A 17,258-nucleotide genomic window follows, 5' to 3' on the forward strand; every position below is an offset into this window, starting at 1 on the left:
CTTACAGGGAAAATAAATGGGGTAATGGGATTTCTGGATCTGCTCTGACTGCTCTCAGAGACTCAATGGGCCAATTTGCTTCTTCTAATTCATGAAGAAATATGAGAAATAATGGAATACTGAGTCGATCCACAGCCTTCAACCTTCTCAAAGTCAATTAGTGAAAGTAAATAAATGCTGGTCTTCCTAATATTGTGATATGCTTTAAATGAAAAAAGTCAAAACTTATCTAGGAAAAGCTTAGAGTCATAGAATCGCACAACACCAGTAATGCAAAAACTGCTTGAGTGTGTTCAAAGTCCTGGATAGATACTCAGCTCTGATGACCAGAAAAATGCTATCCTGTTCTGGTGGTACATTCTCATTGTTTGGCATGAGAAAAGTGACTTTTCAGCTGTGATCATGTTATATGGGTGCAAGGGCTGCTTGCTTACAATACATTGGTACTGCTAGCGTCAAAGTGGCTTCTTCAGCAATGGCTTCAAAGTGGCTTCTTCAGTGGCTTGAAAGTGGTTGTTTTCTATATGTCTCTACTTGTACTGAGATTTGCCTCAATTACACTCAATCTGGTTCTGGAAGCTATGCATTAAAGTCTGATTTTTGTTTCACATATCCCATTAGTTCACATTTATTGTTTGCATTATTCATGAATAATAGCAGGAAGATGGGTGAAGTGTCTGGGGCATTCTGACACAGCAACTTGATTTTAGAAATGTCAAGGCACACTGAGCTTGCAAGTTACCATCTGCAGAGACTGATAAAAAATTGTAGGTGACAGATTGCAAGGTGGTGAAAATCTCACCAACAAGCCAACAGTTCTCCAGAAGGGAGGTGTCATAAGGTGCAAGTCCTGATGAAGGGTCTCAACCCGAAACATCGACTAGTCATTCCCCTCCATGGACGTTGCCTCACCCGCTGAGTTCCTCCAGCTTTTTGTGTGTTGCTACTGAATTCAAAGAATTATACACTTAACAAATTGCTTCAGAATATCAAATTTATTTGATTATAAGAAATATACTGAAATTTCTTTAACACTCAGAGTTTCTCAATATTTTACTCAATATTTCTAAACATAGAAATACATATAAAGAAACATGACTTATAGTAAGGCAATTTAAAAATTTAGACAGGTTGAATTGGCCCTCAAATACAAAGCTATTATGAGATAACTAAAAAAAAGTCTGTCAAAAATGAAAACTCCACTAGGCACAATCAGAATAAAACAGTAAGTGTAAAATAAGAGCTGAAAGACATTTAAGTATCTATCTAAATTATGATGCAGTTCAAATCTCAGTGGAAGACTATCCTACCAGCTTATTATTATCCCATTTTCCAAACTTATTTACATGGAAATAAATTCTTAAGCACGTGATCTGGTCTTCACAAATGTCAAAGGTTTAGTCGCTCAGCTGACAAAGCAAAGCAGATCCTTTCGAGATCCAATAGTTGCTATCTCTTTTTGATGGCAATAGTACAGTTACAACAAAATTTGTAGAATGACCTGCAATCACACAAACAGAAATGTATGCTTTCTTATAATGATTATGAATCATCAAAATCCTAAGACATGACATTGCATTCTTGCCGTTCCATCAACAAAAGAGGCAAGAAAACACAGTTTCAAGATGTCAACTACAATTAGACTATAACTGTGAAATCATTTATGGAGAAGGATGTAAAAAATCAATGACTTGAATCAAATTGCTGAAGATGCTCAAAAATCTAAAGAAAAGATAAAATGTTGCAAACACTCAGCAAATCTGTGGTGAAAGTAGGTTTGGATTAATGTTTGAAGAGTTTCATTATCACCTATTCAAAAGAAAAGTAGATGGCCATGGAAATACTCAGGAAGAGTAAGTCACTTGGGCTAGCCAGGCTAATAGCCTTCAATCAGACTTGGTTGATGTTATGGTTAAACAGATCAGAAGACCTAAAGGCCAGAAGAAGAAAAGAGAGAAAAGTTGGTTGAAAGCCTGATGATGATTAAAGGACAGAAGTTATAATGGTGCAAGTCCTGAAGCAATTATGCCTGAGATATGAGTACAAAATATATAACGGATTAACAGAGGTTTTTATTTTCATGGTTCAAACAAAATAGCAGAGGGAGAAAGACAACATGGACAATCCAGGGAAATAGGGAGTCTGGGGGAAGAAAAGGCAGACTGTCAATCACCTTGCCTTTTTCTTTTCTGAAGCACCTCTAAAGCACATCTGTCCCAAGTACCAACGCACAAACCCACCTATTCTCCTAAATGTTAGAGTAGCAGCTATTCCAAAGAAATGTGATCAGAAAGTATTAAAACTGGTTAAGCTACTTGGGCTGACCAGTTAATGAATTAAAAGCTGGGAAGCACACTGAGTGGGAATTTCTTGCAATGAGACATCTCTCAAACGCACCAGCCATGTAAGTAAGTGAACAGAGAATTTAAGAAGGACCCACTGTGACAAAATTCAATCTCAGCTGCTCCTGTTATTCAATTGCTCCTTAGCTGCGTGCATTTAATGTAGGGGACAGGGGCAAGGAGGCAAAGAGAAAAAATATCCAAGAGCCAGTTGTTCTTGCTTGCTGGTTTTTGCCAGTGTCAGCCATAATGAAGGTCAGAGGGATTATGAGAGGGGACCTAATCTGCATGAGCCAGGTGCTGGCTGTACCACAGCTACCATATCATCTATCTGTATAACAGTGCAGTCAGAAAGTCTTACCTGCTATTAGTTACTTGGTCACTCCTCCACCCCCACCCTACTCACCCATCTCCACCTAAACCACATCTCTTTCAGCCATGTATGTAACAGGCAGATTAAGACTTTTTAAACTGGTTATTCCGGACTCCATATCATCAATTTACAGTTAGTCCATCTAACCAAGCTACCATATCTGTTGGATCACTGAGCCAAGGGAGTTGCTGTTCTCATGTGAAGACGGAATATAGCCCCATTCAGTCTAAAGCCAAGGAAAGTCCTATTCAACAATTTGCTTTTGCCAAGTTCTCCAAAATGAATCTCAGACTTTCAAAGCAACAAAAGACCTCCCTCCCTCCCTCCCTCCCTCACATTTAAACATTTCCCAGAAATTCGTATCAGTGCACAGAGAGTCTTGTGAAGAACAGTAAATGTTATATTCATATCTGTTTACATGTTAAGGATCTCATGATATAAATTTTAATTGATAAGTAAAGATGTCAGCTCAAACTAATTTCACATATTTTAGTGATGTGATTGATCGTTATGCCCTGTTTGGCTTTTTGGCATTTGTGACGTAGGGAAAAAAAAGTCTTTTTTTTTGGATCCTTATTGATCGTTTCAGGATTCTTGCTTATATTTGAATGAATCAGCCCTGCCTCTTCATTTGTGATATATTGCTGTGTAGTGCTCATTTCTAATTGAAAAAATCATATTGATGTTTGAAACACCAAATTGCATGGATATGTGTGATACACAAACTGCAACTGGTACTGGAGAGGACAATATACTTTTACTTTCCTGTTTAATTATGGAGATTTTAGATTATGTGTGCAATAATATGCAACAAAATTTGGTGCATTTTTGCTGTTCTCTCCTAATTATGGAGATTTTAGATTATACATGCAGCAATGTTTAACAAACTTTAGAGCATTTTTGGTACAGAATAACATGCATGCAAGCAATGATTTGAAAAATACTCAGAGGTTTCTTTACAAAGTAATAATAGTGGTATAGTTTTTTAAAGGGTTTAAGCCCATCAAATAGTGGTTGAGATTCTCTCAAAGTAATTTCCTAAGGAGAGCCATTGGATTGGGTTTCAATGTGTCTCAGAGGTGACTTTGGAGTTGACCCACTCTGCAATTAGGTTTGAAACATACGACTGATACCAAATTCTATTTGCAGTAACATGAGGAGATTACCTGTTGTTGAGAGAGTTCCTGCTCTGGCTGCTGTCTTGTAGAGTGGTGCCTGATACAGTGATGGACTTTGTTCATAATTCTGTGCAGGCTCAAAGTGTAAAACCGGCAAAACAGAATGCATCACTTTGGGTAAGGAATCTTCTATCACCATTTGTTTATCATCCCAGCGAAAAGCATCCATGTACATTCCATGAACTAGAACCCCATCTTTAGGGGAAGGTAACTTGTGGAAAGAGAAAACATAGATGTAGAGTAGGTAACAGATTGAATGTGAATTTGTTTTTAGGTAACTATGATCCTTTGCCACAAAATTGAGTATTTTTTTTAACTGATTTGTACTTTATTTTACATATTGTATTTACAGATCTGGGAAAATCTTCCCAAGCTTTTTCTGTACTGTGGACTATTTGTCAATCAATGGATTTATTCCCCCTTTTCTCCTTTTAGCAGTCTATTCCTGACACCCACTTGTCAATCAGCTCCATATCCACTTCCCTTCACAGAGCATCTTCCTTTGCAACCTCAGGAGATGCAGTGCCTGCCATTACACCTCCTTCCTTCCTACCAGCCAAGTTCCCAAATAATCCTTCCACATGAAGTAGCAAGTTGCACGTTGTTCAATTTAGTTAACTGCACAGTATTCCATGCTCACAATGCATTTTTCTCTCTTTTGGGAAAACCTAATGCAGATCAGACTGCAGGATGCCTCTCTTGAGTTTACAAACTTCAGCTCATCATCTTGTCACTAATGATTTCAATTATCTGTTTCACTCCCAGCCAGACATCTCTCTGCTCAACCTCCAACACTGTTCTATTGAAGCTAAATACCCTCTTTCAGATTGGCACTTTTAGACTCAGCAGTGAATTTGACAATTTCAGATCATTACCACGGCACACATTTCTGCTGGTAATGAGTCTACTGTTCACATGTGCACCTTCTTTAGATCTATTATTGTTTTTTTTACATATTCTATTACCATCCTCTTTTGCCCTGACATATCATTATGTTTCTTATTTAATGACTCCTTTCCACTTTTATAAGCACTTTTCACAATGCTTGTGAGTCGAGGAGCAAATGTATCCTCATGTCAGGAATAAGGCTGCAGGTATATGTTCCAAAAACAAAGACATTCGAAAACATTTTTAAGACCTCCCAATGTTTTTTTCAAAGAACTTTGCTGAAATACTCATTCCTGCAGGGTAGGCTAAAAAGCAAACATTCACTTTCCACAGACAACAGTAAGTCAGAACATAGAACGTAGAACATAGAACAGTACTGCACTGGACAGGCCATTCGACCCACAATGTTGTGCCAATCTTGATGCCAATTTATACTAAATATCCTCCTCCTGTGTATCATCCATATCCCTCCATTCACTTCATATTCATGTGTCTATTTAAAAGCATCTTAAACTCCACCAAAACTTTGCCCCTCTAACCTTAAAAGCATGTCCTCTGGTGTATGACATTTCTACCCTGGGGGAAAGATTCTGACTGTCTACCCTACCTATGCCTCTCAGAATTTTAAAAACACCTGTCAGGTCTCCCCTCCACCTCGGACGCTTCAGGGAGAGCAATCCAAGTTTGTCCAACCTGTCCTTATAGTTTATACCCTCTAATCCAGGCAGCATCCTGGTAAGCCTCTTCTGCACCCTTTCCACAGTCTCCACATCCTTCCTATAATGGAGTGACCAGAACTGCACAGAATACTCCAAGTGCAGTCTGACTAAAGTTTTATATAGTTGCAGCATGACTTCCTTACTCATATACTCAACATCCCTAGAAATGAAGGAAAACATTCCATATGCCTTCTTTACTACCATATCCACTTGCGTTGACACTTTCAGTGAACTATGGACCTGGACCCCAAGATCCCTCTGTACCTCAATGCTATTAAGGGGTTTACCAATAACTGTATACTTTGTCCTTTCATTTGACCTCCCAAAGTGCAGCACCCCATACTTGCCGGGATTAAACTCCATCTGCCACTTCTCTGCCCATCTCTGTAACTGATCTATATCCCGCTGTATTCTTTGATGGTCCTTTACACTTTCCACAACACCACCAGACTTGGTCTCATCTGCAAAATTGCTAATCCACCCATCTACATTTTCATCCAAATCATTGATATATATCACAAACAACAGAGGTCCCAGCACCGATCGTTGAGGAACACCACTGGTCACGGACCTCCAGCTGGAATAACACCCTTCACCCCTACTCTCTGTCTTCGATGGGCAAGTCAGTTCCGAATCCAAACTTGCAATTCACCCTGGATCCCATGCATCTTTATCATCCAAATCAACCTACCATGAGAGACCTTGTCAAATGCCTTACTAGAGTCCACGTAGGTAATGTCCACTGCCTTACCCTCATCAAGCTCCTTTGTCACCGCCTCAAAAAACTCGATCAAGTTTGTGAGGCATGACCTGACCTACATAAAGCCATGCTGACTGTCCCTAAGCAGGCCATGCCTTTCCAAATGTGCATAAATCCTATCCCTCAGTATCCTCTCCTGTAGCTTCCCTACCATTGACGTGAGGCTCACTGGCCTATAGTTACCTGGATTATCCCTATTTCCTTTCTTGAACAAAGACACAACATTTGCTGCTCTCCAGTCCTTCAGGACCTCGCCTGTTGCTAGTGAGGACACAAAGATCTTTGTCAAAGCCCCAGCAGTCTCCTCACTTGCGTCTTTCAATATTCTGGGATATATGCCATCAGGCCCTGGGGACTTATCCACCTTAATGCTTTTCAGAAGACCCAGCACTACCTTAATCTCAAAATGTCCCAGCACATTATCATGCCCCACTCTGTCTTCACTATCCTCCAAATCCTTCTCCTCAGTAAATACCGACACAAAGTACTCATTTAGTACTTCAACTTTAGCCACGTGCTCTGACTCCAAGCCCAAATTCCCTCTTTTATCCTTGAGTGGACCTCCCCGCTCCTTAATTATCCTCTTTTTCTTAATACAAATACAAAATGCCTTGGGATTATCTTTGATCCTGCTCACCAAGGATGTTTCATGGCCCCTCTTGGCCTTCCTAATTGTCTGCTTGAGCATTTTTCTGCTGCCTTTATATTCTACAAGGACTCAGTCTGATTTTAGCTTCCTAAATCTTACGTATGCTTCTTTTTCTTTCTGATGAAACTTAGGACCTCTTGGGTCATCTGAGGTTTCATTACCATGCTTGTCCTTATCCTTATTGGAACATGCCAATCCTGAGCTCTGATCAGCTGGTCTTTAAACAACTCCCACATGTCAGACGTGGACTTGTCCGACAGCAGCTGCTCCCAATCAACACTCCTTAGCTCCTGTCTTATCCTGCCATAATTTGCCTTCCCCTAATTTAGTACCTTCCCACAAGATCTGATTTATCCTTACTCATAACCATCTTAAAACATAATGAGTTGTGGTTACTATTCCCAAAATGTTCACCCACTATCAGGTCTGTCACTTGGCCTGGCTCATTTCCCAAAACAAGGTCAAGCATGTTTTCTCCTCTAGTTGGACTCTCCACATACTGTTTCAAGAATCCCTCTTGGATGCACTGAAGAAATCCCGCCCCATCTAAGCTCCTCGTATTAAGGAAGTTCCAGTCAATACTAGGGATGTTGAAGTCCCCCACTATGACAGCCCTGTTGTTTCTGCACCTTTCCATAATCTGTCTAGATATCTGTTCCTCCACCTCTCAGTGGTTATTGGGGGTTCTGTAGTTAATCCCATCAGCATAATTGCACCTTTCTTATTTCGGAGTTCCACCAAATTACCTCTGTGGATGAGCCCTCCAGTTATGTCCTCTTTGAGTACTGCTGTGACATTCTCCCTTATCAGTGGGGCAACCCCTCCACCTCTCTTAACCCACTCTCTATCACGTCTAAAACTACAAAACCCAGAAATGTTGAGCTGCCAGTCCTGTCCCTCACTCAACCAAGTCTCTGTAATGGAAACAACATCATAATTCCATGTTCTAATCCAGGCTCTAACTTCATCCTCCTTACCCATACCACTCCTAGTACTGAAATAAACACATTTCAGCCCATCAGTCCCACCACGTTTATTAGTCTGTCCCTTGCTGTCCTTCCTTTTGTCTTACTTTTCATACCATCTTTCTTGCCCTCAACCCTACCAACTGTTGCCCTGCTGCTGTGGTTCCCATTCCCCTGCCACTCCAGTTTAAACCCTCCCAAGTAACACTGGCAAAGTTGGATAATAAGTTGAAATTGGATTCCTTTATTTTATGCAAAACTAAATTAGAGAAAACATTGAAAAAGAGTCACCACGTTATGAGAGAGTCCTAAGAGATCATTAATATTCAGGTGCACCACCTGATTTGGAAATATGATACTGTTTCTCATTGTTACCTGATCAAATTTCTGGAGCACCCCTCCCAATAGCTTTGAGGGGGCACCTTCACCAGAAAGACTGCAATGTTTCAAGGAGGGGGTTTTACCTCCACCTTCTCAGTCATATAATTACGGGTGGGAAACAAATGCTGGTTTAGCCAGCAATGCCATATCTCGAAAGATAGACAAATAATATCAAAAGAAAATTACAATGTTGGAACGTCTCAACTGAAACCTTGAAATTACCAAATCATCCATTGATAGAGTCTCTCCATATTTTAAAGCTTTGACAGCTTCAGCGACTTCTGTTGCATCCCGGTAGACAGGAAGGACATTGTAACGAAAGCTAAGTTCATCAATTGGTAGGTTGTATTTCCTAGCATGGTTCTGAAGTGTGCCTGAAACAGAACAATAAAACTGTAACAATTGGGAGGTGAAATTGGGGGGGGGTGGAATGTGGAACTTGCTAGAGTTGCTGCTTCTTTAAAGATCTTAGAAGATCTTCTTAAAAGCTCTCGTTACAATTCTCGTAGGGGAGGTAGAGATTTAATTAGAATGAGTGAAGGAAGCATTTGTGAGGCATTAGGGGAATGATGAAAGCCGAGATATCTCATTTTTTTGGTTTAGTACCTATCAGGTATAGCAGTGGTATTACTGCAAATGTGACTTGCCTACCAAATATGATGCCTAAAGGGATTTTATTTTATCTCTGTCTCCCTGTTAATGATGCCAACAGATTTTATTCTTGTGGAAAAACTGGAATTTCCACACTGCTGAAATCCTGATATATCTTGTTACTGCACAAAATTATTTGCTGGCATTTGATGTATTCCCATTGAAGTGACTGGAAGTCAGAGAGCTTAAGATGGTTCATTACAGGGAGATGAGAGAGAAACTTTTCTCAGACTCGATAATACAGGTGTAAAATATACTGTTTTTCACATCACACCAAAGGAAGCAAGGACTTGAGAAACAGAAATTGGAAAGGCTTGCAGAAGAAAGAATTTTACATGCCAGTGACTGGCAGTGTATAGCCAATGGGCATGTGGATTAGGAAAGAAGATCAGAGTGCAAATGAACTTAACACATAGAAGAATGAGCCATTATATTTTTAGAAGAAAAACAATCAATATTTGGAAAGCAAGAGCTCAAAAGATGCAGGGAAACAATGGGATCTTGAGAGTGCAAAAATAGACATCCTTAAAAAGAGACACAAGAGATTCTGCAGATGCTGGAATCCGGAGCAACACACACAAAAAGTGCTGAAGGAACTCAGTAGGTCAGGTAGCATCTATAGAGAGAAATAGACAGTAGACATTTTGGGTTGAGACCCTTCATCAGGACTGAAAGGATCGAACCACAAAAGCAAGATGATCCCTAGCACAAAAAGTTGACTAGGCATTTACCTAGAAAATGGATTATTTTGCAATCAATGCTATCCAATTTCAATTAAAAATGAAATGATTGAAAGTCAGGCATTTTGTGTGAGTTGGATTGTCCACAATTTTTTTTTTCATGTCCTCTGTGCAGCAGACCCCCTAACACAGAGCGGATTCCCAAACATGTGCAATGGCATCCAACTGTGTGCATGCACACCTAGTTGCTACTTCTATAAATCTCAACTGCACAAAAGGGAACATTTTGCTTGATGAACCTTATTGATTTCTTCTCCAGAGGTAACAGAGGGAGCAGACAACGGAAATGCAGTACGTGTTACTTATTTCAATTTTGAAAAGGCATTCAATAAGGTACTCATAATGAGTAGTGTCAGGGAGTGTAGTCAGTGGACGAATAGCAGAATAGATCGCTAGCTCACTTCAGGACAAATGGCAGAGAGAGGGAGCAAAGATATTTCACAACAATCAATGCTGGGGTCACTGTGTTTACAATTCATATTAACAATTTAAACTCTGGAATCAAAAACACAATTTCTAAATATGTGGAGGGTACCACATTGGAAGCAGGAGAGAGTCAGGGTTGGGATAGTGAATACTGACAAAAACTGTAACAGTTACAGGAGGACATTAATAAACTTGCAGAATAGGCAAATATTTGTCAAATGACGTTCAATACAGATAAATGAGAGAAATCACATTTTGGAAGAATATTTTGAAGGTGAGTGTCCAGCTGGAATAGAGGAATAAAAGGATCTTAGAGTAAAAATATACTGATCAGCAAAAGATGCACCACAGATAAGCAAGGCCATGAAAAGCAAATGAAGCACTGACTTTTACTGCCAGATGGATGGAAATGAAAAGTTGAAAGTTATGCTAAACCTGTACTGAACCTTGGTCAGACTCCACTTAGAGTACGACATTCATATCTAGTCACCATATTACAGAAAGAATATAGAACAACTGGAGAGGATGCAGAGAAGATTTGGAAGATATACAAATCGGGAAAGAAGGCTGAGGAGTGATCCAGCAGAGGTCTTTAAATTTCTTCATTAAGTGGATGAAGGGAGAATGTTTCCACTTGTGGGGAACTGCATAACCAGAGGCCATCAATAAAAGACAATCAACAAGAAATCCAATAGGAAATTCAGATGAAATTTCTCTACTCAGAGAATAGTCAGAACGTGGAACTTGCTCTCAGAGAAAGGTTGAAGAAAATAGTATAGACTGCATTTAAGTGGAGGATGAATAAGCATGCAAGAAAAAAAGAATAGAGGATCATGCTAATAGATTTAGATCAAGAAAGGCAGGAGGAAGCTCAAGTGGAGTATAATTGATGACATGGATCAGTTGGGCTGAATGGCCTGATTCTGTGCCATGTATCCTGTTTAATTCTACGTATGAGAGACTCATATCATCCACAGGCTTCTGCATTACTTAAAGGGGGCCTGATGGAACAAGTCCCAGGTCAGCATTGCAAGCCCAACTCATGTAGGCCTCCTTAAGGCAGGCATTTTTCAAGCTCTCTTTTGAACCCACATCTCCATGCTCTACCCCACCTTGAGATCTTTACTCAACTGACCCTTATTCCCCCTCACCCCTTCCATCAAGCTATTGTATCCCTCCATTCTCTCACTCCAAAACTAAGAATCCATCCACCAGACCATTTCCTTCAGAACTCCACCCAATCACCAATCCCACCCCCCAGTTCTGTCCAGACCATCTTTGGCATACAGGAGATATGGACTTGTTGGACAAAATCACATCTATCCTGTTCTATTTTTTTTATCAACGTGGATTTACCATGCATTTTAGATATTTTTTCATGATAAATAAATAATTATAGATTACTTAATCTAAATGTGCAAATTCAGAAAGTGTATTTAAAAGGACGTTTATAATGTCAATAAGCACTAATGTCAAAAGCTTCCTAATTATTATGCAGATTGAGGTGAATTTCACATAAATGAACTGCTGTTCACATTTTTTTAACATGAACAGATTCAGAAACGAAACATGCATATATTTTTAAATCAAAAAGGCTGATTAAGCATTAAGTTTCATGCTTTCATAAGCACAAGTTGTATATAAATTGTCATATTACTCAAAGAGGATTGTTATCTCTGATTGAATTGAAAATTTTAGAAAAAACTTCTTGAAATGATTGCTTGATCAGAATTAATGTCCAGAAAGTTCATCAGAATTAACAGCCTACAATGTAATTAGGATCACACTAAAATTAGAGAATCATTTGCAGCAAGCGCATTAAAAAAATGAAAATCACCTCTATTGTTAAGTTGCACATGAAGATAGATAAGTCATATCAGACTATCCACCATTTGCAGTGCACCTATATATAGAATTTTACAACATCATTAAAAATATTTAAGAGAGCACACATTCTGTATAACTTAAGTCATCATATAAAACTCCTGATGTTTATTGCCAGTCGGGTAGATGTACATTTAAATATATGCCACTTTGGGAGAGCCATACATTTAAATTCCCAAAATGTGATGCGCTGTGAAACATTCATGTCCCATGAATGGGTTGGCCTGATAATTTACCAATGATAAAATTTAAACTGTAATATCGGAGGGGCATAATTTAGAGTTCCTATCATATGTTAAACCACACGTTAGGTAAGCAATTACTATTCATGTGATAAATCTTGGGTGCATAATTAATGTATTTTGAAAATAAAACTCAACAAAATTTGATTTCAGACATGAACAAAAAGGCTGGAAAGTGTTTAAAAATATATATACATCCCTCAGGGCATTACTTAGTGTCATTTGGGATGGTCAGAAAATAGCCACATCAGAAGTAGAGACATCAGCTTGCATGGTGAACTTCATAAGATTCATATAAAGTTTAGGCCTTGGTCCTCCAAGACACAACTAATGGAAATTTGACCCTTTTTTTGGTTAAAATTCAAATTATTTACCTTAATACAATATATATGGTATTTGTTACTTTGTTGGAGTCATCTGACTGAATAAAAAAATGCTTTAAACTATGAGACTCTGAGTTTAGATCTGTTGCACTCCTAACAGCATAATTTGGCTCTGCAAAGCTTGACAGTGTTTAAATAACTACTGGATGACATCATCATTTAATTATTCTTTGCCTTGTAGATTTCAGGATAGACTGTTTATATGTCTTTATATTTTCTTAATGAATCAGAAATGTCCAATGAGAAAGGTGGAACAAATCATCCCTTCCTTTTTAAATTCTTAATTCGAATTATTCCTCTTAACTCTTTGCTTGATTCAAAATCGTCCTGCAAATCCCCTTACTTTAAACAAGCCCTAGATCAAATAACAACCAATGAATGTTCACAGACTAATAAACATCTAAACTAATGCAAAATAAGTGAATTAATATGTTTGCAGAAAGTTTCATCTGATCATACCTGTCAGAAATCCCTGTGGAAAGAAGAATCCTGAAATCCAGAAGGACTTTGGTTGACCGTATTTGATCCAAGTCTGAAAACAAAACAAACAAAATGAGTGTGAGGAAATCACTTCCATGTATTACAGGATAGTGCAATTCATGTTACATTATTAAACTGTATAAATAAAATTACAATATTCTGTATTTAATAGAGTCAATTAGTGTTTCCAGTTTAAATTCCAGTATTTTTTTTATTTCATTTAACATAAAGACATTTTTTCTAGCTTATCAGGAGAGGAGATAAAATTAAATTTTTAAAAAATTTTATTTACAGCGTGGTAACAGGACCTTCCGGCCCAGCGAGTCCGCGCCACCCATTTTAAACCCAAATTAACCTACCTGCACGTCTTTGCAATGTGGGAGGAAACCGGAGCACCTGGAGGAAACCCACGCAGACACGAAAGAATGTAGAAACTCCTTACAGACAGCGACAGGAATCGAACCCCGATCGCTGGCATTGTAATAGCGTTGCACTAACCTAACCACTACACTACTGTGCTGTCCCAATATATATATATATATATATATAATAATTCTTTCTTTTATTTTAAGCTGTTTGGTCCATACATTGTTCCCAGTCAAGCAAGCAGGCATGTGAGCTGTTCTCAGATATTTTGAACTAGCTGTTTGGAGGTTACCAAAACCAATTTGGGTGTCTCCCTTATGGTATTTTACTCCTCCACCCTATCAACAAAATAGAATGCCTTCAAATGCCACAGTTTGCTGCACGCAAATAATTTGTTTGAGAATTACTTGACTTTTCAAGACATTTTGCAACACACAAACCTCAGCCAAAATGATTGGGCAGATTTGAACTGTTTCAAAACACAGTTCTGATGAAGAGCCTCAGACCTGAAATGTTGACTATTTCTCTTTTACAGCCTCTGCCTGACCTGATGAATTTTTCCAGCATTTTCTGTTTTTGTTTCAGATTTCCAGCATCTGTTTTTTTTAACTGACAGCACACTCAGCTGTCTGGTCAATATTGCTAGAATGTAGCTTCATCCATTTTGAAGGCTAGGCCTATTTACACAGATGGTGGTCTGAAGGCTTCATATAGGTGTTCACTTGCATGCAGATTCCGAGCCAATGTTATAGTGGATGATCCAGACATCAATTTGATGTCAGCTCAGTAGTTTCAGTTGGGAGGCTGGGGGATATGGCGAAGAAGGGGGCAGAGAGCCTGAAGTAACAACTCCATTTTTTTTCACCAATTGTAAATTTAAACTTTAAATGAAAATCAAATGCTGGAAATCTGAAACCAAAACAGAAAATGTTGGAAAAACTCAGCAGGTCAGGCAGTACCTGTGGAAAGAGAAGTAGTCAATGTTTGGGTCTGTGACCCTTTATCAGAACTGGGGAAGAGAGAGATGCAGGTAGTTTTTCAGTAGGAGGGAAGGTAGGGAAAGATGTGTAGAACACAGGAAGTGTCTGAGATAGGATGAGTCCAAATGGCTTAATGGGGACAATTATCAGCATGTTAAGCTGCTGGGCCTGTGTAATGAGATGTTAATAGTAACATGGTGGGACTTGCCTGGCAGGCTAGACAAATGCAAATAAGATGTAAAAATTAACAGAAAATGGAAAATGGTGAAAAACTAAGTGGGTAAACAGCAGCTGTATAAAGCAAAACAATGTTTCAGATGAGGCACCCTCATGAGACTTGAGAATGAGAGAATTAAGTTAGTCTGGGTAGCAGCAAAATGGGGGGTGAGACCAAGGAAATTTATTTGATATTTGACATGTGGTAGATGGGATAGGATACTATGGTGGTGTAATTTGTAGCTGACATATTGGGACATATACAGCAGGCCAGAAGGCCCACTGCAACACCTATCCTTTCACCTGCACTTCTTCCAATCTAGTGTACTGCATTTGGTGTTTACAATGTGGCCTCTTCTCCAACGGAGAAACCAAACAGATTGGGTGATCACTTTGATCACTTTGTGGAGTGCCTACACTCAGTCCACAGGAGCGACCTTGAGTTTCCAGTTGCCTGCCATTTTAATTCACCATCCCATTCCCATTCTGATCTCACTGTCTCTGGCCTCCTGCACTGTTACAATGAGACCCAAAGCAAGCTTGAGGAACAACACCCCATCTTCCATCTGGAAAGGTCGCAGTCTCCTGGACTTAAAATTGAATTCTCTAACTTTAGATAACAAGGTCTTTCTTCTTGTCTCTATATGAACCATTTCTTCCTGCCATCCTTTTTTTCTTTCTCTCTTTGCATATAGCCTGTCTCGTTGACATGTCCTTAGTATTTCAGAAACACATCGGTAACAAATTACACAACCATAATATCTTATCCCATCTGCCACATGGTTCACTATGAAAAATTGCCTTGGTTTCACCCACATTTCACTGATACCCAGGCTAATTATTTCGCCCTTTCTCAGATCTGTTGAAGGGTCACTACCTGAAATATTAACCATTTCCTTTCCAAAGATGTTGCCTGACTTGCTCAGTTTTTCCAGCATTTTCCACTTTCTGCTCTTATATTGTGTTGGCTCAGTTTTTTGTATCCTACTGGCATAGGTCTAGCCGGTTGGGCAAATCACACCACCTTAACATTAACAAGCCCAGTAATTTAATGTGCTGATAACTCTCCCCATTAGCCCATATTGATTCATCCTATCGCAGAGACTCCCTTTCTTCTACACATGCCTCCCCCACCTTCCCTTCTACTGAAAAGCTATTTGCATCTCTCTCTTTCCCAGCTCTAATGAAGGGTCACAGACCCTTAATGTTTCTCTTTCCATAGATCCTGCCTGACTTGCTGAGTTTTTCCAGCACTTTCTATTTTTATTTGAGTTTAAATTTAATGCTTTTGGTCCTCTTCTGCTAGGTAACAATTAGTAAAGCAGGCTGGAACATGCACCATGTACTCTCCATCCAGTTAGTACTTAAAGTGTCACTTGGGGTTCTTTGCTTGTCACAGGATACAAGTTTTTGCATTAGGAGGGTACTGTACATAAAGTAGACAGATCCATAGTCACCTAATGGGAAACCTCTTCCAGGATAGTGTCAGCCAAATCGAGAGCCAGAGTAAAGTAGTAAGTTTTTTTTCCAATGAATTTTGGTGCAAAACAGCCCCCCTAGTACTGGAACAACCAGTAAAAATAACAACCAAAATCTGGAAAAAATGGAATGGAACAAGTAAATGCCAAACAAGGCAACCCCTTTAACTGAAACAGAAGACCAATGGATTTACATTTATATAGCTTTTTTCTCAGTTCTTTCAGGTTATTTCAAAGTGCTTTACAGCCAATGAAATATATTTGAATTGTAGGTACTTCCCAATTAAGAAAAATAGCAGCACGGTAGCGTAGCGGTTAGCGCGACGCTATTACAGCGCCAGCAATCGGGGTTCGATTCCTGTCGCTGTCTGTAAGGAGTTTATACATTCTCCCGTGTCTGCGTGGGTTTCCTCCGGGTGCTCCGGTTTCCTCCCACATTGCAAAGACATACGAGTAGGTTAATTTGGGTTTAAAATGGGTGGCACGGACTCATTGGGCCAGATGGCCTGTTACCACGCTGTAAATAAAATTTTTTTAAAAATTAAAAAAAAATTTGCACAAGGCAAAATCCCATTAACAGCAATGGGACAATGACCAGATTTGTTTTAGTGATGTTGATTGAAGGATAGATATTGTTAAGGCCACTGGAATAATCCTGGTGCTTTTCAGTATAGTGCCGTAGGATCCTTTACGTCCACCTGAGATGTCAAATGAAGCTCTGTTTAAGGTCTCTACTGAAAGATGGCAAGATGAAAGGAACAAGCTGTGTGAAATTTCTTCCTGATCCTTGAAGCCAACAAGTAAAAGGCTTTTGAATATTAATTTTATATTCCAAATATAAATAATTCAATCATGATGGACTTATTCAAGAAAAGAGATATTTAGCATCGCAGTAGGGTGAAAGCCTTAGTAGCTTGGGGTGTAATCTAACATTAATGTCATCTCTAGATGGCTTACTACATCAAAGGCCTGCTGATAAGATTTTGACCTTAGATTTAGCACATGCAGAAAATGAGAATAACAGAGCCCTGTTTGGACATGTACTGTAATGATTTCCATGCTTTCCTGATAGATAGGAGGTTAATGCATGAATGTCAATACTTGTGCAATCTTTAACCTTGTTCCCATTTTCATTAATCCCCACAAAAAAATCTATG

General features: G+C 39.1%; 1 protein-coding gene across 1 annotated transcript in view; it reads right to left on the reverse strand.

The window, feature by feature from the left end:
- Window positions 1–1,347: 1,347 nt before the first annotated feature.
- The window catches only part of LOC127572582 (dynein axonemal heavy chain 6-like), a 320,765-nt gene continuing 304,854 nt past the window's right edge, over window positions 1,348–17,258 (reverse strand). Inside the window, 4 exon segments of the mRNA XM_052019999.1 lie at window positions 1,348–1,501; window positions 3,882–4,104; window positions 8,478–8,629; window positions 13,041–13,113. Coding sequence (XP_051875959.1) covers window positions 1,398–1,501; window positions 3,882–4,104; window positions 8,478–8,629; window positions 13,041–13,113 — 552 coding nt within the window. The 3' untranslated portion in view covers window positions 1,348–1,397.

This window comes from Pristis pectinata, chromosome 7, assembly GCF_009764475.1.
Source record: "Pristis pectinata isolate sPriPec2 chromosome 7, sPriPec2.1.pri, whole genome shotgun sequence".
Taxonomy (NCBI): Eukaryota; Metazoa; Chordata; class Chondrichthyes; order Rhinopristiformes; family Pristidae; genus Pristis; species Pristis pectinata.